Genomic DNA, 24,532 nt, shown 5'->3' with positions numbered 1-24,532 from the left:
GCCAGAGCAGAGAGATTCGCTCTTCAGGAGATTATGGACTCACCACTAAGCTGGGGACTGGGGCCCGTCTGCAGTTCCCTGCCGCCCTGCAAGGGCGCTTGGCATGTTGCCGAGATGGGATGGGCTCTGCCCGGGGCTCAGAGCTCCCCACACACAATGCAGGGGCTCTGCGAGCACCAACCGCCCCACCACCCCCTGCCCAACGCTGCCACTCTTCTGCTCCCACTCCTCCTACCCACTGCCACCTTCCCCATGCTGCCCTTCCCTCAACCCCTCCCAGCTAGGGCCTGCACTGCCCACCCCCAACACCAGGGCCTGCTCCACCCAGTGCAGAAGCCACCTGCCAGCTCTCTAACTAATCCGCTTTGCTTCCAAGATCCCCCAGCCCCAGCGCAGCTCACACCTCTCTGCCCGCTGCAGAGAGCCCCTCACCACTGACATCAGCCACTGCACAGACCCCGGCCCTTCACGGGCTGCAGCTGCCACATGAACAGACTGCAGCCAGTGCCACTCAGCTCTGAGACTGCTGCCTGGGCACGGCCACGCCTGGGCTCGGGGGCTTGCCGGGTCATGGGCTCAGGGGCAGGGGAGCCTGGCCCGGGGACTGGGGGTCGGGGCTGGGGGGGGATCGGACTGGGGTTAAGGAGGATTGGGGGGAGGGATCAGCCTAGGGATTGGGGATCAGGAGCTGAAGGGGGATCGGCCGGGGGACTGTGGGTTGGGGCTGGCGGGGATCAGCCTGGGGACTGGGGGTCGGGGGGGGTTGGAGGGGGATCAGCCTGGGGTTCCGTGGGCGGGAGGGTTGGCCTGTTTTACACTGGCTTTTTCCTCTGTACTGATCCTGACCCAGAACACCCCAAGGCACCAGCACCAAGACACCCCTGAGCCCCCTTCCCCCAGGGCTCTGCTGGCAGGATACGTACCCAGGCAGCTGTGTCCGTAGTGTACCATGAAGTCCGCCCCGAGGGCCCTGGCCGTGAAGTCATCCACACAGCACGCACCGTACGTCACGTCTCCCATCACCACCACCTCGGCACCGGTGAACCTGTGGGGAGGGCAGGAGGGGCAGCGTGGAGCCAGCGCTGGGCTAGTGGTAGGGAGAGATGCACCAGGTGGCCTCGGGGCTGGGGCGATACCTGCCTGGCTGGAGGCTCGTTTTCAGCCCAGTCTGACTGCAGAGCCGGCCTCAGCGAGCCACAGGAAACCACGAAGGTGTGCCACGGCCTGTCCGTTAACGCCACTGCCCTGGCTTGGCGTGCGGACCCCTCCCCCCAGGGAGATTCACTAGCCCCCCAGGGCACGGGGAGTCCCTCCCCTCAGCCCCGAGCCAAGGAGCTCAGCAACAGGAGGATGAGAAAGGGGCCTCCCCTGACCCCAGCGCTGGGCTCCTGGCAACAGGACGGGGAGGGGCTCACACAGGGGGGAGCTGGGGTCAGGTGCTATGGCCTGAGGGAGGTCTGGGCCCACAGGAGCCTCGGAGCCCAGCTGACCCTAGCAGAGCCCGCTCCAGGCGAGCGTCTCCCCATGGCCTTTCCCGGACCGGCATTGCTGCCTTCGATCCTCGTGCAAGGCAGCACAGCAGGGCAGGGGCATGTGCCAGGCACCCGCATGTCCTGCCATGGATTGCAGCCGCTGCAAGCCCGTCCCAGCAGGGGACCAGGACAGGCACCGGCTACTCCCCGAGACAGCACCATGATTACACTGGAGAGAAGTAATCCGCCCCTTCAATTGGGTAAAGCTGTTTGCAATTCAGGGGATTATCTGCTCATCAGATATTACGCTGCCAGCTTCCCAACGTACCAGGACAGGGAGAGGAGAGGTGAGGCGAGGCGCTGTCAGTCTCCCGCCAGCATATCCTGGGGACACACGAGCCTCCTGGAACAAGCGCAGCAAGAGCCAAGCAGCGGCCAGGGTGAGCCCGAGTGGGAAGTGACAGACCCCCATTCACGTGGGAGAGCCGCTCCCAGGATCCCAGCCCTGGCCCCCTCTATCCCGTCCCGCCAGCGCTCCAGCCAGGCCACCGCCCCACTTGGAGCAGGGGCTCAGATTTGATCAAGTCCATGTGTCTGAGGGAGCAGCGCTGGCTTCACCTCTGCATGACTCCTGTCAACTATGCTGGCAGGGTCTGAACCCCATCCCTGCTCAGCCTGCATACCCAAGGCGCCCCGCGGCCCTGCATCCAGCATGCCAACGGCACCTCACTCCTGTGTCTGTGGGGAGCAGACTGGGGCCCTTCTCCCTCTCACAGAGGGGCCCAGGCACTGGCCCCCACACGAGGCACTGGCCCATTAGAGGAGCATCTGCTGCTTAGGTGGCACCTGGAGAGAAGTGTGAGTCACACAGCTCCCCGTCAGCACTCGCCTTCTGCTCCTGGAACGAGCCTCCGCGGAGGAAAAGCGTGCCCAGCTCCCGGTCCCACACAGCCGGAGCAGAGCCAGAACCCGCCAGGAAGAGCCACCATCCGGCTGGCACCCACGAGGCCAGGGTGGGGCGGCTTGTGACAGGCCCAGTGCCAGAGGCAGAGGATGCTCTGTGATTTAAAGGCGCCACCTCTGTAGGTATTTTATTGCACCAGTCCAGGGATTATTAGCTTGGCCGCATGCCCGGGGAGCTGCTGTGGTATTTTAATTAGGAAAGCAGGTATTGTAATGACAAAGCCCCCGCCTGGAGGGGCTGGTTAAACCATATGCTAATTCCTTATTTACATCAGGTTTCACTGAGCACTTGCAGGAGCCGCTCTCCTCCTATTGTCTGGGCCGTATCTCACTGCACCAGGTCCTCCGGCCTCGCCTCCCCCACGGGCTGAGACATGGGCAGCACACGGAGCAGCGGGCTGGCTCACCGACAGGGCTCAGCTGCCCGTGCTGGGAAAGGAGACGCATCGGGAGGGCCCATCTCACAGTGAGGGGCTCAGTCTGTGCAGCCCCTTTGCTCCTGGACGGCTCTGCTTAGGTAGCCAGCAAGGGGCCAGCTGCGGTGCTTCCTGCGACATGGCCCGAGACCCCACGCGGGGTCCAGCAGCGGCCCAGGGGAAGGGCCCGACAGCCCAGCCCTTTGGGCCGTTCCCAGGCCCCCCACGGGGAAGTGCGGGCAGCGGTGGCGCAGTCTCCAAGTCACCCAGTCCTGGTGGGACGCCGCGACAGCCCAGGAACCAGGGTGCCTCTCGCTGTCCCATCCAACCCACAGGCCACAGCATGGGGGCTCTCGGACCCTGAGCGCCCAGCTCTCCAGAGCAGAGCAACTCACTGACAACCCCAATCAAACTCACGCAGGCACCGGCCCCCAGGCTGCTCGGGCAGAGCCCCCAGCACGACGCCACACTGCGAACGCCGCCTGGAGAGCGGGGCAGGGAGCTACGTACCACTCGAGAATAGAAACTGTGGGCAGATCCGGCCAGATGGCGGGGGGGAGAAATCGCAAAGCGTGCTGAATATTAACAGCTCGATCGCATCCGTCAGCGCCGGGGCAGGGAAAGGGATCGCGTCTTCAGGGCAGGGAAAGGGATCGCGTCTTCAGCAAGACCTTCCCTGCACACGCAGCAGCCCCCAGGCCTGGGGCAACCCCTCCGCCTGCCTGGGGGACAAACACCCCTCTGCAGGGAACCTCCCAGTTGACGGAGGCCCCACCTCTACTGGCTGGCACGCTGCAGCCCCAGCCCAGAATGGCCTGGCAGGGTGCTAGCGACCGTCAAACCAGCCTGTAGAAGGACAATGACACACAGTGTCACGCTGGGAAGGCCCAGACTCCAGGCAGCTCCCCTGCCTTGAACCATTCAGCTCCCGCAGTGAGGGGACTGCGGCCTTCCAGACACAGGGCCACAACTGCCACCCTCCCCCACAGCGCGCACAAGGGGTGCTGGGCCGGGGGCACCCAGCAAGCGGATGCCCCTCACTCCAAGGGAGCCTCGGAGATTCCAGAACGCGGCTCTTGACCCCCAGCCAATCCAGACTCGTAGCGCCTCCTCTAATAAGCGGGGATGAAATTAACATGAATCAGACGGGCGGGGAGAGTGGGAAATTATTCATCTCCTTGAGATTCTGGATGGGGAGGTCTGACTCAGAGCGGCTGCCAGCTCTGCTTAATTTTTTATAGATTAAAATGTATGCAAATTGGCCCAAGCCCCAGAGGAAGTCCCTGGGGGTGCAGAGCAAGAAAGTGAAACAGCAACGGGGGGGGGGGGGAAGAGAGCAGGCTGGGGACCTGCCCTGAGTACCCAGGCCCCCCCAACCCTGGCTCTGTGACTCCCAGAGGAGGGGGGGAGCAGGCTGGGGACCTGCCCTGAGTACTCAGCCCCACCCCCAGCCTGGGAGCAGGACATGGCTATGGGCTGGGGGTGCAGCGGCAGGAGGGGGCACATGGCCCAGCGAGGTAGGTAAGGCCAGCCTCGCTCACCCGTGCTCAGAGTGGGAGGGGAGCAGGACCCTGTGCCCTGGCCCAGCATGGGGGCTGCAGCCTGGGGACAGCTGCTGGTGGCTGGAGCCGGGGAACAGCAATAACCGTCTCCCAAGACAGATCCCAGGCGAGTGCCACAGGCTCCCCTGGCTGTTTCAATCACCGCCTGCCCAAGCCTTTCATCCAGCTACAGAGGAAGGAAACTTCAATTAGCATCCACCTGAACTGACTCAGTGCAGAGCAGACCCATCTCTCGCCCTCCGACCGGCGCCAGCAGCACCTGCTCTATGCCAGGCCTGGGGCCCAGGGCAGTGGGCCAGGGCACCCCACTGAGCGTCAACCCACCTGCCTGGAGCCTACTGCTCTCGGCCACAAGAGCAGTCGTCCCACCCCCTCCCAGCACAGCCTCTCCCGCCCACTCAGCAGGGAGCTCATGAATATTGAACACTTGGGAAGGTTATTCATCTTCCAGCTCAGTGTGAAAAACCTCCCAGCCTGCGCATTTCTCTCCTCTTCCCCCTCAGTCCCTATCTCCTCCCAACGGCCGTCTGCAAAGTGCCCCGTTCAGCACAGACAGACCTGCCCCGAGCAGCCCCCCGGGACCCCACACACCGGCATGGGGGCGAGTGCACCACAACCCCAAACTCAGGGGATGCTGCCTAGAGGGCACCCGGGCGGATTTCCAGGCAGAGGAGAAGGGGGAGCTCAGAGCTACATGCATCAGGACAGGGCCAGCCCAGCCTGCTGCCCAGGGCCGGCCACTAGCCCTGGCACCGCCGCTCTGACTGCAGTTCTGCTTTTCACACCAGTCCCCAAAGCAGCTCCTGATGGTGCCCCCGGAGCCAGCGTGGCCGGGTGAACTTCAGCGCACTCTTGGGAGCAGAGGGGTGAACACGCAGACCCACGAAGCAGCCACCCAACCCAACACGCTCAGGCAGAAAAGAGGTTTAACCAGAGCCCACAACAGATACCCAGAGTCCTGGGCTGGCGACGAAGCGCAGCCCGCAGCCACTCGGACAACGCAGCCCTGGCTAGGGTTGCCAGGTGTCCGGTTTTCAATCTAACTCTCCCCGGCCCGGTAACAATGAGCAAGTGAGTGAGGGTGGGGGGAGCGAACAACGGAGGGAGGGGGATGGAGTGAGTGGGGTGGGGCCTCGGAGCAGCAGCAGGGCAGGGGTGTTCGGTTGTGCGCGGTTGGAAAGTTGGCCAACCAACGTTGGAAAGCAGGGCCAAGAAATTAGTCAGCCCAACCCTGGCCCCGGAACAGACAGGCTGGCTGGCAACTCCTGCCCCCAGTGCTGACTGCGTATGGACCAGCCGCTCGCTCCAGACACCCGTTTAGAGCTCCCATCCCACGCCAAGGGCACCGCTGCCCCATCCCTTCTCAGCAGCCTGCCCTGGCATGGCCCCCTCTCCTCCGCTGCCCCCCAGCAGCCAGCACCACCTCTGCCAGCGAGCGTACACCTCCACCTGGCCCGTCTCTCCCAGCGGTGCCCAGGGCGGCTGGAGCCGAGCGCTAACGTTTCACTGTGACAGATGCTAATCGGGGCCCTGGGCTCTGCTGCTCAGGCAGGCTGGGAGACAGCGTTGAGAGTGACTGGGGGCTGGGGCTCCCGAGGACCAGGCCAGAAAGGGGGGACGGGGCACTGCAGGCTGGGGTGGGGCCTGGAGTCCGTCCTGCTCCCCCAGTGGCCGCCCAGGGCCTCTCCCTCGGTGTACTAGGTAGGGTCAGAGTGAGCCAGCACTGTAGCCAGACGGGGACACAGGAAGCCAGGCCAGGACGAACACGGAGAGCCCCTGAGGCTGGGCACCCGGTGCAGGAGTTGACAGCATGGGGAAGGTGGGGGGCAGGGAGCAGAGGCTCTGGGGAACTAACACACATGGGCAGGGTATATGGTGGGTTAGTGGCTGATGACAAGGTACAGGCCCATTCGCCCCGCCTGGGGCGCCCAGGCACAGCGCCGGGAGGGGCCTGAACCCCACAGCAGGGGAGAGCCAGGCACAGGGGCAGGGCCTGGGGCCAGGCTGCTGGGCAGCAGTGGTTTCCCTGCCAACTCCCCAGCCGGGAGGCGGCCGAAAGAGGAGGTTTAAACGCTGCTTCAAGTAGCAGCAGCACGAGGGCCAGGGACCGGCCCTGAGACCCGCCAGGCCCCACGTGCACAGGAGCTCGGCTGTGATGGGCTCCAGGGTGCAAACACCTCACTGGGATCATCCCCCCGGCACGTGCTGGCTGGAAGGTCCTGGACAGTGGACTCCCTACTGGGGAGCCAGAGAAAAATGCATTTCATTAGCGGGGAGCTCGTCACCAAGCCACATTAACAGGCTTCCAACTTCATTAGCACAGGCAGGCTGCGCGTAATTAAAATAACGAGCTTGCAATTTTACTGCAAACGGCTTCGGAACAGCGCTGCTGCAGCTGGGCAATTACAGTCTGTGCGCGGAGCCTGGCACCGAGACGGCCCCAGAGCATCTGCAGGCTGCAAGTGGGTCACGCTGCGAGACGGGGCCGCCCAGAGTCCTGCTGGCATGACCCCATCACCCTCCCCGCAGGCGGAGCAGCCCTGGCTCTGCACCCCCACTCCATCGCCCTCCTGCTTAGAGCCCCCGACCTTCCTCCCCACACGGGGGGGTCGCTCCTCTGGTACCTACACGAGGGCCCTGCATGGAGGCCCCTCTCGGGCAGCCTGCCCGACGGGCGCCAGCCTCGACACACAGGACGAGCCTGCACTGGGCGCGCTGGGCCAGAGAAGCCTTTGCCATTTCTGCTGTGTGCAGGAGCCTCGAGGCCCGGTGTCCCCGAGGGGACCGGAGACCCCCGCAGCCACCCGGGTTGGTCCCCACCCCGGCCTCGCCCCTCACCATGGGAGCTGCACAGTGCAGTGGCCCCCGGTGCTGCTCCCATCCAGCCAGGCAGTGCACAATAGAAGGCAAGTCCGGAGAGGGGAACACAGAGGCCGAGGGAAAGGAGAGCCCAGGGAACCCTGGGGGCGGCAGGGCGGGGTGTGATTAGAACTGATCTGCCACAGGTGGGAGTGAGCTCTCACCACAACGCCAGTGTCGGGCTTGGTGGTCCAGAGCCCAAGGCACCGGGCCGGACTCGCCCCCTCCCCTGGTACCATGCCCTCCCTGCGCCATCACTCCCCGCACAGGGGTTTGCAGCATCTCCAGTGAAGTGAGAACTTCATTCCCTCTTAACGATGCTGTTGTGCGGTTAATGACGGTAATTAAAGTCCCCTGCACAGCACATCGCGCGTTGGGAACAGTTCCGTGCCATCGGCGAGCTCTGCCTGGGGAACAGGACAGCACTGCGTGACTCAGCAGGGCCACGCACAGGGACACCTTACAAGGGCAGGAGCTGCTGTCAGCTCCGGGGCCAGGGAGAAGTGGGCAGTGCCCCAGAAAATCCCTCCAGCCCCTCTCCAGCCAGGCGCCCCGGCTGTAGGGTAACTGCTGGCCAGCACAGTGCTAGCGAGCTCAGGACGCTCGCTCAGCCTGGCTCCACCTGGGTGGGTGGGGAGCACCTCTGCCCCAGCACAGCCGCCCTGGTGTCTGACGCGGAGCCCCGGGCTGGGAGGGCCGACAGGCCCCAGGAGGCCGCACCAACTGGCTGAGGCATCTCAGTGTTTCAGACGCAAGCCAGTTGTCAGAAGCTTTTTTGCTCCTCATTATCTCCCTTTTCTGGTTTACGGGGCCTTTCAAGCTGCGCCAAAGCCGTTTGCCGCTCCACACGCGCCAGCCAGGCCACGTTCCCAGCAAGCGCAGACCCTGCCTGAGACGCTTAACTCTTCACTGCCCACCAGGGACAACGCGACTTCGCTTGGCCCCCTTGGAGTCTCCAGCCAGCGCACGGGGAGGGACGGATGGACAGTGGATGCCCATCAAGATGCATCAGCTCCCTGGCCCAGGCTCACCCCACCCAAGGGCTGCGGGCTGCCCACCCCGCCCCGCTGTCCAACTGCTAACACACAACATGCACTCCCAGCTGCTGGCCCCGCTCCCCCGTAGTCTGGCAAGCTGCGAGGGGCACTATGGGGCACAGTCCATTACAATCCAGGGCAAGCCCCCGCGTGCAACACCGCAGTGAACGCACGCATCGTCCCCCAGCCCCTGCGTGCAACACCGCAGTGAACGCACGCGTTGTCCCCCAGTCCCTGCGCCCCTCGAGAAAGGAGCCAGCTCATCCCAGGCCAAATTCTCCTCTCCCGCCCCACTTGCCATCCAGCACTACAGGACCCCGGGGCCATCAGGAAACATTTGTGCTGCTCCACAGATTGTGCTGCATGGGGGCCCAGGCTTACTCTGCCCATGCAGAGCCCTTGGGGCCCTCTCCCCTCAGGGCTGGGACAGTGGGAGCACCAGCCGACAGCCCAGCAGCACCCCCGAGCTGCCCCAGCAACACAGGGAGCAGCAGGGCCGGGCCACCCCTCCCAGGATAGAGGTGAATGGGAACTTCGCAGGCCCATGGAGTTCCCCAGCCCCAGAGCAGAATCTGCAGCTGGTCTCCTGCCTGCTCAGAGAGGCCAGTGTGTTAAGAGAGCGATGGCCGGGAAGGGGGCTGGGGAGCCCAGGTTCCTATCAGGACTGCTGGGGTCCCCTGTGATTACCAGGAGCTGGTCACACAGAGAAGAGACAGGGATTAGCAACCGCAGCCCCTAACGCTTGGAGCTTATTAACAGACTCAAGAGCCCATCTGAGGAGCTGCTCCAGCGCCCGCCCAGAGCCCATGCTGGCCCCCAGAGCAGGGCACTGGCTCTCTGGTCACTCGGCCTGGGCACACAGCTCCCCATGGCACGCAGCGCAGGGGCTGATCCTGGCTGGCGACTGCACCCACCAGCCTGAGTGGGGACCCAGGCAGGGCTCTCCAGCAGCTGCCTGGCCACGCTCCTGTAGGGCTGACCCGCACGCTCCCCCCCGCTCCAGGGATGGCTCCCCGCGACCAAATCACATCAGCCCTGATAAACGGAGCCAATTTGGAACTTTCCGAGATAACATCATGATGCGATTTCCAGCAGGCAGTAGCCCTGCCAGCTCAGCGGGAACAGAGCCGCAGCACACAGCTCCCACGCAGGACGGCAGCGAGCTGAGGACACCGCAGCTCCCACGCACGGCCCGGCCGGCGACCGACAGAGACCTCGACTCAGCCACAGCCGCATGGCGCTCACAGCACTGCGGGCAGCCCGGCCCGGCAGGCTCACAGCCCGGCCCAGCCCAGCCAGTCATGGCCAAGCCCAGTAGGGCCACAGCCTGGCCGAGCAGGGCCAGCATCCCACAACCTCGCCCCGGGCCCGGCCCAACGCAGCCCAGCACTGAGACCAGTGACGGTGCCTGCATTTAAGCTGGTCTTCAGGGTGCCGAGCGCTGCAGGCTCTGCTCTCACTGCAGCCGTTCTGGGCAAAGCTCTTGTTCCTTGCACGGAGAAGTGCAGTTTGTTAGGAAGTAGATAACAAAGACAAACCTATTAACACTAATTAACGAGGCCTTGCACCAATCAATTCTGTAAGTGTGCTATACATTTCAAAGCTCTATGCTCAGTCTGTCAGGAGGCAGCTGCGGTACTGGGCTAACTGTGTCTTCATTTAGCTCACGGTCCCCCAGGGCACAGCCAAGCCCTAACGGGCCAGGCTCTGGGGCCACAAGAGGGACAGCTGCAGCCTGATAGAGTCCCAGCCCATCGGAAGAGACGCAAGCCCCCCTCCCCTTCACACTGCAGGGAGGGATCCCCCAGCCATGCTCCCCAGTCTGAGCCACCAGTCCCTTTCTCCCCACAGACCCTCGCACTCACCTTTCGCACTTGGGCCCTTCCCCACAGCTGGCACTGGGAGAGCCTCAGACATCCCTCTCTCCTGCCCCCATGACAGTGCAGGCCCCTCCAGATAGCCAGAGCGGACAGCAGCAGGACGGCGAAGGCTAAGGGTCTCCATCCCGCCCCCCAGCACTTGGGCTACCAGGAGGGCTGTGCTGGAGCAAGGAGCAGTGGCTTAGAGCGGATGCCTCCGGCTGTGGGTGGCAGAAGCAGCCCTGCACCGGGTGCAGAGTCCATGGCCGGGACATCTCCCTTGGCCAGAGCTTACACAGCACGTGCTCCGGCGTCCCAACCCCGGGGCTACTGCAGCTTTCCTGGCACCCCAATGTGCTGCCCCCTTTGCTTTTCCCGGGGAAAGTCGTTCCTTCCCGGATCAGTGCCGCTTGACCAGTCAGCGCGCCTGTGGCGGGCACAGAAGAAGCCTGTATTGTGAGGATACCATACAGTCCTCTGCCGGACTGTGCGCGTTGGTGCTGCATGATGACGAAGGGGCAATTCCAGCAGGGCGGACGGACAGGAGGGCGGAACTCGGGCAGTCCTTCGGAGAGCCACCCAGACATCTCGGATCCCAGGTATAGCCTCAGCCACTCGCTACGGCACAAAATAGCTATGGGGCTGGGGGGGCTCACGGTCTGACAGCCCCCCGCCCCCTTGGGGCTGCAGAGCCCCAGCTCCAGCTGGAATGTCTCCCTGCTATTTTCAGCCCTGTAGCGTGAGGCTGGGTCTGTAGACCAGGCCCTGCCCTTGCTGGTTGGTCAGCTGGGTAGATGTACCTCTTGGACTTGGTACCACACAACATTTTGATTAAAAAACTAGAATGATACAAACCTGACATGGTCCTCGTTAAACGGATTAAACCCTGGCTGACTGATCGGTCTCAAAATGGAACTGTAAACAGGGCACCATCATCGAGCGGGTGTGTTGCTAGTGGGCCCCACAGGGATGGGTTCTTGTCCTTACGCTATTTAACATTTTCATCCATGACTTGGAAGACGACAAACTCCTTGCCGAGAAAGTTCGCAGCCGAGACAAGGATTGGGCAATAATGGAGAGGACAGGTCACCATACAGTGTGATCAGGATCGCTCGGTAATCTGAGTTTCACTATGGTTGAATGCAAAGTCCTACATCTAAACACAGGCCGTCTTCACAGGCTGGGGGCTCTCTCCTGGGAAGCAGAGACTACGAAACAGACGTGGGAGTCGCACCGGACAGGTGCTGAACATGAGCTCCTCATGCAACACCGTAGCCAACAAGGCTAACGTGATCCTTGGAAGCACACACAGGGGATCCGAAGGAGCAGGGAGGTTGTTTTACCTCTGTGTTTGGTGCTGGTGCAACCGCAGCTGGAATCCTGAGTCCAGTTCCAGTGCCCACCGTTCAAGGAGGACGTTGATAAATTGGAGAGGGGTCAGAGAAGAGCCATGAGAAGATTGAAGGGTTAGAAAACCTGCCTTACAGTGATAGACTCTAGGAGCTCAGTCTTTTAACTTGGAGAGAAGGGTCAGGGTGACGATCACGGCCTCTAAGTACCGACATGGGGAACAAACATCGATGATGGGCTCTGCAACCCAGCAGCGATAGGTCCAACCCGAGCCAGTGACTGGACGCTGAAGCCGGACGTGTCTACACTAGAATAAGAGGTGAGATTTTAGCAGTGGGCAATTAGTCACTGGAACAATTCCCCAAGAGTCTCGGGGGATTCTCCAGCCCTGGCCATTTTCTGAAGGACACCAACGAATTCAGGACAATCTCTGCTCTGGGTGTGCAGGAGGTCAGACACACCAATGAATTCAGGACAATCTCTGCTCTGGGTGTGCAGGAGGTCAGACACACCAATGAATTCAGGACAATCTCTGCTCTGGGTGTGCAGGAGGTCAGACTACACCACCAATGTTCCCTTCTGGCTTTACAATCGATCAATCCATTTGCCCCCTGGGGACATAACCTGGTTTAAGCAGGGTCTGGAGACCCTGGCAGACCAGAAGCTTTGAGGGAGAAAACAAGGGCAACCTCTGAAGAGCAGGGGGGAAGGAGGGAGGCCGGGGTGTAGGTTGCTCCCCCAAAGCCCAGCAGCGGGGTGTCTGGATAAGCTGGCCCTACCTGGCTGTGGACACAGAGTCGTGCTGTGATAACAGCCCTCTGCGGCGCTCTTCCGAGCTGGGGTGTTTGGTGCTGCTCGTCACGGCTCCCACAGGACCGCGCAATCCAGGCTGGGCATTCGCAGGGCGCTGTGCCCAGTCAGAGCGGGAGAATCGTAGCATCCGCTGGATGAAGGCTCAGGGCCGGTCCTCTGGAGGGGATGCACACAGACTGATGGGGCAATGGTGCAGTTAGCCCTCACCATGGCAGCCCTGGGTGGCTGAGAGCTCAGCGGGGCCCATGCACTGCTCCATGGCCCAGTGCCCTGTGCTGGATGCACTGGTTTGTTTGGGCTCCTGGTTAACTTTTCCTTGTCAGCCCCCATGATCAGCATTCAGCGCTTGTGTTCACACTGTCTCAGCAGAGAAGCCTTTGATCCTCACAGACTGCTCCAAGGCCCCCAGCCCACATGCTCCCTGCTCCCTGCCACCACCGCAGCCCGAGGCTCAGGGCACCGGGGTCCCCGCACAGCGCTGGATCTGAGTCTGTTCAAAGGGAGCCCGGGACCCAGCCCCCTGCCTCACATCCAGCCCAAAGAGCGCCGCGGCTGAGGGGGACCTCCCCTGTCTGCCGACCCCGGCACACTAGCCCCATCCAGCCCCCAGAAGGCAGCACGGCTCAGGTACCCCCAGCACCCACCCCTCACGACTCTGCACCACCCGCTCGGCACCAGTTCCCAGACCCCTTTACGGGGCTGACTCTAGCTGCTCACCCAAAGGGCATGGCTGCAGGCCACAGCACCTGCCCTCCTGCAGGGCTCCATGCTGCTGGGTCCTTTCCCTCTTGTGCTCTGCAAGCTGCTCCCCACCCACCCCAGCAGCAGCTCCCACCTCACTGAGAATCCCAAACTCTGCTCCACGCTGTCACAGGAGGGCCTGAGGGGCCCTCTCCTGCCACGCTGGGAGCAGCCCCAGGGCTCAGCCATGGCAGGATGAGCGCTGTGGGCAGGAACAAGTGGGAGGTGCCAGGTGCTAGACTTGCCCCCTGCTGAGGGAGAGACTAAGGGGCTTTTCGAGGGGCTCGGAGCCCCAGCAATGTGGGTAACAGAAGTATCTGGGAACCCCCCCATCCCTCACAGCATGGCTGCGGAGCAGACAGACAGACAGACGCACCATGAGAGACAGACAGATAGGCAGGGGTCCCGGGCTCCTCTTGGTGGGGCATTTGTAGTGACTACAGGCGCTGGCAGTTCCTGTCACTAATGCAGCCAGACGCAGTGAGAATCCTTTAACAGATGTCAACTCCACAACAGAGATAAACCTGAAACAAAGACATGGGGTGCGCAAGCGGTGCCGGAAGAAAGGGCCCTGGGATCCCAGCATAACTGGAGCACTTCCCTGAATTGTAATCCTTGTCTTCAAGGCATGGGGAGCGAGCCAGCCCGCGCTGCCAGCTCCCGCGGTCCCTGGGCATGCTCCTGCTTAGCAATTAACTGGAGTGCTACCTCTGTGCACAGCGGAGTGGGAGCTTTCCAGAGCCCCTCCCCTGCAAACCCTGCCAAGGGTAGTGCAAGATGCTCCCCGCATGGGGCGGGAAGGATGAGCCCACCTGGGGGTGAAGGAGGTTTGTTAAACAGCATGTGTGTGTCCCTCCTTCAGACGGGTTTCATGAACGAGAGCACGACCCGGACCCCAAGCCCACAAGGGCAGCGACATCCGAAGCCTCCCAGCAAGTCCGTGTTAACAGAAGAACCAGGTCTCATGACTCCTGGCCCTTTGCTCAGTGCGAGGCCCAGTCAGCCAGCTGGCAGCCCTAGGACGCTCCCGCCTGGTACGCGCCACGCTAGGGCCTTACCTCAGTCCAGACTCCAAGAGGAAGGGCACCCCCTGCGCTAGCCAGGCTCCCCAGCCAAGCCTGAGAAGGGGTGGCTACAAGCCACAATCTTCCTGCCACTGCCACCTCCTCTGGCTTAGGCCACGTCTACAATGCAGCCTATGTCGGCAAAACCGATGTCACTCGGGGGTGTGAATGTTCTGACCCCTCCCCGTCCGAGCGACAGAAGTGACAAACTGTCTGGCCATTGGCTGGGCCCCAGTAGCCAGCGACAGTTGCATCTGATCCTCTAGGGATCTCAGCAAAGATCAACGTCTTTCCATCCCCCGCCTGGTTAGACATGCAATTCACAGGGAAACCGAGGCACGCACAATAATCATACACAACATTAAGAAAACTCCCCACTTCGTCACATCCCCCCCTCTCCCTTCGAGTCTGAACGGAGCAGGGTCCCTTCAGCTAATGGCCTGGGGAAGTGCAGGCCCCCCTCTCCGGGGCAAAACATCGGCTATAACCTTTGCATTCCCATGGACCTCCTCCATCTCATAATCCTGGCGGGTCAGACTCCATTGCAGGAGCTCAGCATTAGCCCCTCTCTTTGGTCCAGCCCGTCAGAGGAGAGTGGTCAGTGTACACAGTAAAGTGCCTCCCAAATAGATACGGCTGCAGCTTTTTAAGCACCCACTGCGTGGCCAGGCATTCCTTCTCGATGGCCGCATAGTTCTGCTCCCGGGGCAGCAGCTTCCCGCTCAGGTACAGGATGGGGGGGGGGTCTCTCCCCCTTCGCATTGGCCTGCATCAGCACCGCCCCCAGCCCAGCGTCTGGGGCGTCTGTGAACGCCACAAGGCTTGTCAAAGTCTGGGCTCACCAGCACTGGGCCCTTGACTAGAGCCTCCTTCAGAGCCCAGAGAGCCCCTGGCACTGCTCAGTCCAGACCACCTTGCCCTTCTTACATAGCTCCGTGATGGGGCTGCTAGAGAGCTCAAGTGGGGTACAAATCTCCAGCAGTGTCCCACCATCCCCATAAAGGCCTGGACCTACTTCTTGGTTTGGGGAGCAGGTCAGTCTCTGGTCGCCTCCACCATGGCTGGCTCTGGCTTCAGGCAGCCGTTTCCCACCTTGAGGCCCAGGCACGACACCTCGGCCATCCCCACCTTGCACTTCCCAGCCTTTATAGCCAGCCTGGCCTCCTGGAGACGCCGCAGCCCCCTCCTCACGTGGGACACAGGCTCCTCCGCAGTCTGGCTAAAGACACACGTCATCCATGTGCGCCAGGGCCAAGTGCTCCCTCCCCCTGTGCCTGACCCACCCGGCGCTGGCAGGTGGCCGATGCCCCCTGGAGCCGAAAGGCAGGACCAGGAACGCACAGAGCCCCAACGGGGTGATGAAAGCAGATTTCAACCTGGCATCTGGCTCCAAAGGCGCCGGCCAGTCTCCCTTGGTGAGGTAACAGGGCCCCCAACTTGTCTAGGATCTCGTCCGTCCTGGGCATGGGGCAGGCTCCGAACAGGCTCCCCGCGTGACTGGGACTCTGCGACCTGCAGTCCTACAGGGCAGCTCCCACATGTGCGGGGGAGCTCGCCGGCCTGGTACAGACCCACGCCGCGCTGCTGCGGGCAGAAGGAGCTATTTCTGTCACGTCTGGAGCCAAGGCAGCTGGGTGAAAAGGGCCAGCCGAAGCAGCAGCCAAGCTAAGCTTCCACATTCGCACCAGCTATAAATATTAATGGTACGAGGAGCCAGGCACTAACGAGCCAGGCACTAACGAGGCCCTCTGTCGTGCTAACCCCTCACCTACTGCAGTTCTCTCCTGACCCGCGGCAGCTCCTTGGGGAGTGAGGGGCGGGGGTTCGATGGCTTCGCACTAAGCGGCACAGGCTCAGGCAGTGGCTATAAAGGGCTCCAGCCGCGAGTCACCGCTGGCCACAGCCATGGACAGAAGGCTCCTAGCCACGCCCGAGCTGCAGCTCCAGGGGTCAATCGCCCTGACAACGCACAGCCCTGCGCCATGTAGCCAGGCCAACCTACGTCTCAGGTGTAGACCAGGCCTCAGACTCCCAGCTGGTATCTTCAGAGTTACACCCAATAGGCTGGCACAGCACAAGGAGGGGGGTAAAGGGCTGGCCCAAGGCCCAAGGGGAGGGGGCGGCGCCCGGGGGCTCAGGGCTGGCACAGCCCCCAGGGGCACCAACAGGCCCAGACCCTGGCCAGTGTTTCCCAAGCTGCAGGCCAGGGGCCACCTCCTCCCTCGTCCCAGCCCCCGGTTCCATCGCAGACCCCAGGCCTTGGCCACAAGCTCCAACACATCAGTGACCAGAGCCAGGCCACGCCGCCCCCAGCGTGGGCCCCGTCCAGCCCAGTGACCCCCCCACACCACGTGTCGCTGCTTCCCTCTCCCCCATCCAGCCCCGCTGCCCCCCAGCCTCTCCCCCACCCCGAACAGCCTTGTGGCAGCCCCTGCATCGCCCACATCTCCTGTGTTAGTGTTACTTTGCTGCGGGCCTCCTCCTCACAGATCCCCCACCCATGGGCACCCCCCACATATACACACAGATCCCCCCCGGCACACAGCCCCCACCCATGGGCACCCCCAACCGCACACAGATCCCCCCCCGGCACACAGCCCCCACCCATGGACACCCCACCCTATCCGCACACAGATCCCCCCCCCAGCACACAGCCCCCACCCATGGACACCCCACCCCATCCGCACACAGATTCCACCCCCCGGCACACAGCCCCCACCCATGGGCACCCCCCACATATACACACAGATCCCCCCCGGCACACAGTCCCCACCCATGGGCACCCCCCACATATACACACAGATCCCCCCCCGGCACACAGCCCCCACCCATGGGCACCCCCCACATATACACACAGATCCCCCCCCGGCACACAGCCCCCACCCATGGGCACCCCCCACATATACACACAGATCCCCCCCCAGCATACAGACCCCCCCCCAACCCTCTCTCCTCCCATCCCAGAGGACCCTCCATTTACAGCCCCACCCTGGGAGCCCCAGCTGGGGTGCTGGAGGCGGGAGCGCCCCGTGTAGGGTGGGCAGGCTGCGGTGTGCACAGGGGCTCGGGCTCCCGATTCATTCCGATAAAAAAATCCCTTAATCTGCTGCCTTTGAAGTTGGACCATGAAAGCAGCTCCCCGCTGTGCAGCACAGGGGCACTGGAAGCTCCCAGGCAGGCTTTGACGAGGCCCAGCCCGGTCGCTCCCCAAGTCCCGGAGGCCGGCAGGAGGCAGCGAGACACTCTGCCAGCTCCCCCTGCTCACGCCCGCACGGCCAAGTGCTGCAGCACCCCGGGGCACCAGTGCTGGCTCGGAGGGCAGGGCAGGGCCACAGAGCAGCCACCAGCCTGCTGGGCAACGATGCTGCCAACAAGCCCATCTGGCACCTACGTAGCTCAGAGCCACAAGCAGCAGCACAGTGCGCTGGGGACAGAGGGGCTAATCACCCAGCCGCTCCGCCCCATTGTGCAGGGGGGCCGGCCGTGGGGTTACTGGCCGAGCTGGGAGGGTGCCCTGCTCTGACCTGCCTGCCAGGCACCGCATTCGCAGCTGTTTGGCGAAGGGTAGGTGGGAGGGAAGCCAGCCATTGCACCAGGCAGACGGTGTGCCAGTGAGTGTCATGACCCCGCAGGGTGCTACTGGCTCTCACTCCCTGTGTGCAAACAGAGGGAGCTGGGGGGCGGTTACAGCAGGAGGAGAATGAGATTAGCCTAAATCCTGCAATGTACCTCAATCTGCTGAGAGCTCCGCTCAGCTCCCAATGGCCTCTCAGCACTTCACCCTCCACTTCTGCTGGGCTGCGACACATCGGGTGGGAAGCAGCATCGGGGACAGGAGTCTCCCTCCCCCCAACCCTGCCTCTCTCTGGGCCCATGTGAGCAGCCGGGAGAACCCGCGTGCCCAGGCACAGACCCCTGCCCACAGCTGCCCGCCAATCACAGCTGCCCGCTCAGCCCCAAGGAGCGAGGGGGCGGGATGCCCGGGTAAACGGGCAGCAGGGCCTTTCCCCTGGAGCCCAGGATGAGCCTGGTGCAGAGGCCATGGCCAGCGAGGCAGGGGCTTGAGGGAGCCCCTTTCCCCCCCAAAGCAGCAGGCCACTGAATGGAGAGTGCCCGAAAGCACCAGCCTCTCAGAGCTCACCTGCTGCCACCAGGCCCCACCCCCACTGCAGCCCAGAGCGCTCCTCGGCACACAGGCCCCGAGCTCACGTCAGCCAGTTGTTAACACGGGCGCTGTGACCCCAGCGAGGGCCAGGACATGCTGAGCTTGTCGGCTGCAGGCTCGAACGCGCCGAAGGGTGGGGGGCAGAGCCAGGCAGCGAGATCAGCCGACAGCATGGTCGTCTCTCACCGATCACCACTCGCACGGCCGCATAAATTCAACCACAAACAGCCTCTATGGGTGGGAAGCCAGGAATGCGCCGAGTGAACACTGGCCGGCCGCCCCACCCCGCACTGCACAGCTGGGCACTACCGAACGCAGGAGATACCAACTACATGCACCGCTGGCGGCTCCGTGGCAGGAGGCAGGACCACGGAACAGGCAGATCAATGCTTTAGCAAAGCTGTTTGATGTGGGGCAATACTTTTCTGCCCAGGGGACCTGTCTGGTCAGATGCCAGGGTGCGTGGCAAGGGCAGACACCCTTCCAAGGGCAAAGAGCCTACGTCTTTCACTCACCTTTCAATGATGTCAGCGATGGTGCACGCAAACATGAGGAGGCCTTCGGGCATCTGCAGAGCCACTAGGAGAGAGACAGATCCCCAGGGTTAGGATGCACTGAGCAGGTCATTTCCTCCGCAAAGCAAACACCTTGGTACAACCCTGACGACATCCCTGGGCACACTGAGCCACACACAGCTCAGTCCTTCCACCTCCGAGCCAGAGCTGCCCCCAGCGTGCTGGGACACCGGCGCACTCCGCCCGTAACTCCCAGCATTGCTGCTGGCTCCAGGAGCCCCTGAGCACTTCCTAAGGGGAGGGAGTCAGGAGTCCTCTGCACTGGGCAGCTGCAACACTCTGCTCCCTGGCCACTCTGGGGAGGAGTCGTCACAACACGGCAACGACGCAGGAAGGGGAGAGCTGGAGAACTCCCTGCAGCTGGGTGGTGAACCCGCCTGGCACAGCGAGGTGCGTGGCCCCAAGGTGCAGGCCAAGCACCAGAGCTCAGGGTTCTAGGCCAGCACCTCTGTGCCCAGGCCCCACGTGCTGCAGCCCAGCAGTGAGCCAAGACCCTCCCGGGTGCTGGCCCAGGTGACAGGCAGCAGGTTTAAAGCAAACAGCAGGAAGTGCCTCTTCCCACACACACAGCCGGCCCAGGAGCTCGCTGCCGGGGTGTGTCGAAGGCCAGAAGTAAAATGGGTTCTAGATCCACCATTGGCCAGGCTGGCCAGGGACACAACCCAGGCTCCAGGTGTCCCTAAACCTCTGGCTGCCAGAAGCGGTGACTGGACGCCAGGGGCCGGATCACTCGACAGTGGCCCTGGTCTGTTCGCTCCCTCTGCAGCACCTGGCACTGTTGGAAGACAAGATCCTGGGGCAGGTGGGCCATTGCTCTGACAGTGTGGCTGTTCTTATGCTAACTGTCAGACTGGGACTCAACCCCCTTTGCTGTCCTCCAGATCCTCGGAGAGGTGAGGGACGGTCCCCATGCTGGGGTGGGGACTGAGCGCCGGAACTGTGGCCTTGAACTCCAGCTGCAGGTCCCATTAATCCCGTTATTCTCTTAACTCTAGATCCCACTAATGCATCCCGGCCTTAATGACCCGAACCCACCGTCTCCCTCCCCAAATCCCTGGCTGACAGAAATCCCCAGGCTACGGAGCCCTGCCCGGGCAAACACCAGCTCTATTTAAAGACATTGTTTTAGGCCAGTGGGTTGGAACCACGCTAATCTCCAGCTGCCCCGACTCACAAAGCTCTTCTAAGGCTAAGCACTCGGCTTACCCAGCCAGGGAAATCCGGGCTTCAGGCACCTCAGGAGGGGTCCCAGAACACCGCTTCCTCCCCAGCCAGCCTCTGCTGCCCTGGGACGTCTGGAAAGCAGCGTGGGCCCCATCTGCCAGCCCTTCCCAGTAGGGCTGCCAAGCGATTAAAACAATTAATCCTGATTAATAACACTGTTAAACAATAATAAAATACCATTTCTTTACATATTTGTGGATGTTTTTCTACATTTTCAAATATATTGATTTCAATTACAACACAGAATACAAAGTGTACAGTGCTCGCTTTATATTTATTTTTTATTACAAATATTTGCACTGTAAAAAACAAAAGAAATAGTACATTTCAATTCACCTCATACAAGTACTGTAGTGCAATCTCTTTATCATGAAAGTTAAACTTACAAATGTAGACTTAGTTACAAAAAATAACTGCATTCAAAAATAAAACAATGTAAAACTTTAGAACCTACAAGTCCACTCAGTCCTACTTCAGCCAATCGCTCAGACAAACGGGTTTGGTTACAATTTGCAGGAGATAATGCTGCACACGTCTTGTTTACAATGTCACCTGAAAGTGAGAACAGGCCTTTACATAGCACTGTTGTAGCCAGCATCGCAAGATATTTACATGCCAGATGCGCTAAAGATTCATATGTCTTCATGCTTCAACCGCCATTCCAGAAGACATGCATCCATGCTGATGACGGGTTCTGCTCGATAACCATCCAAAGCAATGCGAACCGACGCATGTTCATTTTCATCATGAGTCAGATGCCACCAGCAGAAGGTTGATTTTCTTTTTTGGTGGTTCAGGTTCTGTAGTTTCCGCATTGAAGTGTTGCTCTTTTAAGACTTCTGAAAGCATGCTCCACACCTCATTCTTCTCAGATTCTGGAAGGCACTTCAGATTCTTAAACCTTGGGTCGAGTGCTGTAGCTATCTTTAGACATCTCACGGAGTATTGGGGAACTCAGGGCCCTGCACCCCCGGCTTCCTGCGATTCACCATGACTCTCAGCCAGCCAGTAAAGCAGAAGGTTTATTTGGATGACAGGAATACAGTCCAAGTCCAAACTAGGTTCGGATGACAGGAATACAGTCCAAACTAGGTTCGACGGGGACAGGTGAGCAAAGCCCACAGGTAAGTGGGGAACATGGAGACCGGGGAAATGAGTCGGAAACAAGAGGGAGTGTGGGCTATATTGGCAGAGAGAAAGGAGAGTCAGGAAAAAACTGGGAGGAAAGATCAAACCAGTATCTTAGATGCCTATATACAAATGCGAGAAGTATGGGGAATAAGCAGGAAGAACTGGAAGTGCTAATAAATAAATACAACTATGACATTGTTGGCATCACTGAAACTTGGTGGGATAATACACATGATTGGAATGTTGGTGTGGATGGGTACAGCTTGCTCAGGAAGGATAGACAGGGGAAAAAGGGAGGAGGTGTTGCCTTATATATTAAAAATGTACACACTTGGACTGAGGTAGAGATGGACATAGGAGACGGAAGTGTTGAGAGTCTCTGGGTTAGGCTTAAAGGGGCAAAAAACAAGGGAGATGTCATGCTAGGCGTCTACTACAGGCCACCTAACCAGGTGGAAGAGGTGGATGAGGCTTTTTTCAAGCAACTAACAAAATCATCCAAAGCCCAAGATTTGGTGGTGATGGGGGACTTCAACTATCCGGATATATGTTGGGAAAATAACACAGCGGGGAACAGACTATCCAACAAATTCTTGGACTGCATTGGAGACAACTTTTTATTTCAGAAGGTTGAAAAAGCTACTAGGGGGGAAGCTGTTCTAGACTTGATTTTAACAAATAGGGAGGAACTCGTTGAGAATGTGAAAGTAGAAGGCAGCCTGGGTGAAAGTGATCATGAAATCATAGACTTTGCAATTCTAAGGAAGGGTAGAAGGGAGAACAGCAAAATAGAGACAATGGATTTCAGGAAGGCAGATTTTGGGAAGCTCAGAGAGCTGATAGGTAAGGTCCCATGGGAATCAAGACTGAGGGGAAAAACAACTGAGGAGAGTTGGCAGTTTTTCAAAGGGACACTATTAAGGGCCCAAAAGCAAGCTATTCCGCTGGTTAGGAAAGATAGAAAATGTGGCAAAAGACCACCTTGGCTTAACCACGAGATCTTGCACGATCTAAAAAATAAAAAGGAGTCATATAAAAAATGGAAACTAGGACAGATTACAAAGGATGAATATAGGCAAACAACACAGGAATGCAGGGGCAAGATTAGAAAGGCAAAGGCACAAAATGAGCTCAAACTAGCTACGGGAATAAAAGGAAACAAGAAGACTTTTTATCAATACATTAGAAGCAAGAGGAAGACCAAAGACAGGGTAGGCCCACTGCTTAGTGAAGAGGGAGAAACAGTAACAGGAAACTTGGAAATGGCAGAGATGCTTAATGACTTCTTTGTTTCGGTCTTCACCGAGAAGTCTGAAGGAATGCCTAACATAGTGAATGCTAATGGGAAGGGGGTAGGTTTAGCGGATAAAATAAAAAAAGAACAAGTTAAACATCACTTAGAAAAGTTAGATGCCTGCAAGTCACCCGGGCCTGATGAAATGCATCCTAGAATACTCAAGGAGCTAATAGAGGAGGTATCTGAGCCTCTAGCTATTATCTTTGGAAAGTCATGGGAGACGGGAGAGATTCCAGAAGACTGGAAAAGGGCAAATATAGTGCCCATCTATAAAAAGGGAAATAAAAACAACCCAGGTAACTATAGACCAGTTAGTTTAACTTCTGTGCCAGGGAAGATAATGGAGCAAGTAATTAAGGAAATCGTCTGCCAACACTTGGAAGGTGGTAAGGTGATAGGGAATAGCCAGCATGGATTTGTGAAGAACAAATCATGTCAAACCAATCTGATAGCTTTCTTTGATAGGATAACGAGCCTTGTGGATAAGGGTGAAGCGGTGGATGTGGTATACCTAGACTTTAGTAAGGCATTTGATACGGTCTCGCATGATATTCTTATCGATAAACTAGGCAAATACAAATTAGATGGGGCTACTATAAGGTGGGTGCATAACTGGCTGGATAATCGTACTCAGAGAGTTGTTATTAATGGTTCCCAATCCTGCTGGAAAGGCGTAACGAGTGGGGTTCCGCAGGGGTCTGTTTTGGGACCAGCTCTGTTCAATATCTTCATCAACGACTTAGATATTGGCATAGAAAGTACGCTTATTAAGTTTGCGGATGATACCAAACTGGGAGGGATTGCAACTACTTTGGAGGACAGGGTCATAATTCAAAATGATCTGGACAAATTGGAGAAATGGTCTGAGTTAAACAGGATGAAGTTTAACAAAGACAAATGCAAAGTGCTCCACTTAGGAAGGAAAAATCAATTTCACACATACAGAATGGGAAAAGACTGTCTAGGAAGGAGTACGGCAGAAAGGGATCTAGGGGTTATAGTGGACCACAAGCTAAATATGAGTCAACAGCGTGATGCTGTTGCAAAAAAAGCAAACATGATTCTGGGATGCATTAACAGGTGTGTTGTGAGCAAGACACGAGAAGTCATTCTTCCGCTCTACTCTGCTCTGGTTAGGCCTCAGCTGGAGTATTGTGTCCAGTTCTGGGCGCCGCATTTTAAAAAAGATGTGGAGAAACTGGAAAGGGTCCAAAGAAGAGCAACAAGAATGATTAAAGGTCTTGAGAACATGACCTATGAAGGAAGGCTGAAAGAACTGGGTTTGTTTAGTTTGGAAAAGAGAAGATTGAGAGGGGACATGATAGCAGTTTTCAGGTATATAAAAGGGTGTCATAAGGAGGAGGGAGAGAACTTGTTCACCTTAGTCTCTAAGGATAGAACCAGAAACAATGGGTTTAAACTGCAGCAAGGGAGGTCTAGATTGGACATTAGGAAAAAGTTCCTAACTGTCAGGGTGGTTAAACACTGGAACAAATTGCCTAGGGAGGTTGTGGAATCTCCGTCTCTGGAGATATTTAAGAGTAGGTTAGATAAATGTCTATTAGGGATGGTCTAGGCAGTATTTGGTCCTGCCATGCGGGCAGGGGACTGGACTCGATGACCTCTCGAGGTCCCTTCCAGTCCTAGAATCTATGAATCTATGAAAAAAAAGTCAGACAGACAACAGGGCCCCCCTCAGTTAGGTCCAGCTTGGGGTCCCAGGGCATCCCAGCCCCCCCCTTGGGAGGTCAGAGCCATCTCTGCCTCCCAGCCATCTCTCCAGCCCGCTTCCAACACTCTGCCTTCAGCGACCCCTCCCACAGCCTTTGTTCAGTTTCCCGGGCCAAGGTGTCACCTGGCCTCCAATCCCTTCCTGGGTTCTCATGTTACACGCTCAGGTATTCTCCTTCGGGCAGTCTCCCATCCCCCAATGCAGACTATCCTAGCCACACTCCCCTGTCAGCATTCACAGACCACTTTAAGAACAGTCCCAGTTCATCACAG

The 24,532-nt window shown here is 59.3% G+C and overlaps 1 protein-coding gene across 4 annotated transcripts in view; it reads right to left on the bottom strand.

The window, feature by feature from the left end:
- Window positions 1-24,532, bottom strand: part of DPH1 (diphthamide biosynthesis 1) — a 55,668-nt gene that overhangs the window by 21,200 nt on the left and 9,936 nt on the right. For 3 of the 4 annotated variants that reach the window (XM_054008434.1, XM_054008435.1, XM_054008436.1), the window contains exons 3-4: window positions 18,817-18,880; window positions 924-1,045 (exon numbers count right to left, since the gene is read on the bottom strand). In XM_054008434.1, coding sequence (XP_053864409.1) covers window positions 924-1,045; window positions 18,817-18,880 — 186 coding nt within the window. Of the gene's footprint in view, window positions 1-923; window positions 1,046-18,816; window positions 18,881-20,082; window positions 20,217-24,532 lie in introns of all 4 variants that reach the window. The other variant, XM_054008437.1, reaches the window with a different exon arrangement.

The sequence above is a fragment of the Malaclemys terrapin genome, chromosome 18 (genome assembly GCF_027887155.1).
Source record: "Malaclemys terrapin pileata isolate rMalTer1 chromosome 18, rMalTer1.hap1, whole genome shotgun sequence".
NCBI lineage: Eukaryota > Metazoa > Chordata > Testudines > Emydidae > Malaclemys > Malaclemys terrapin.
This window is presented reverse-complemented; position numbering and strand designations above follow the sequence as displayed.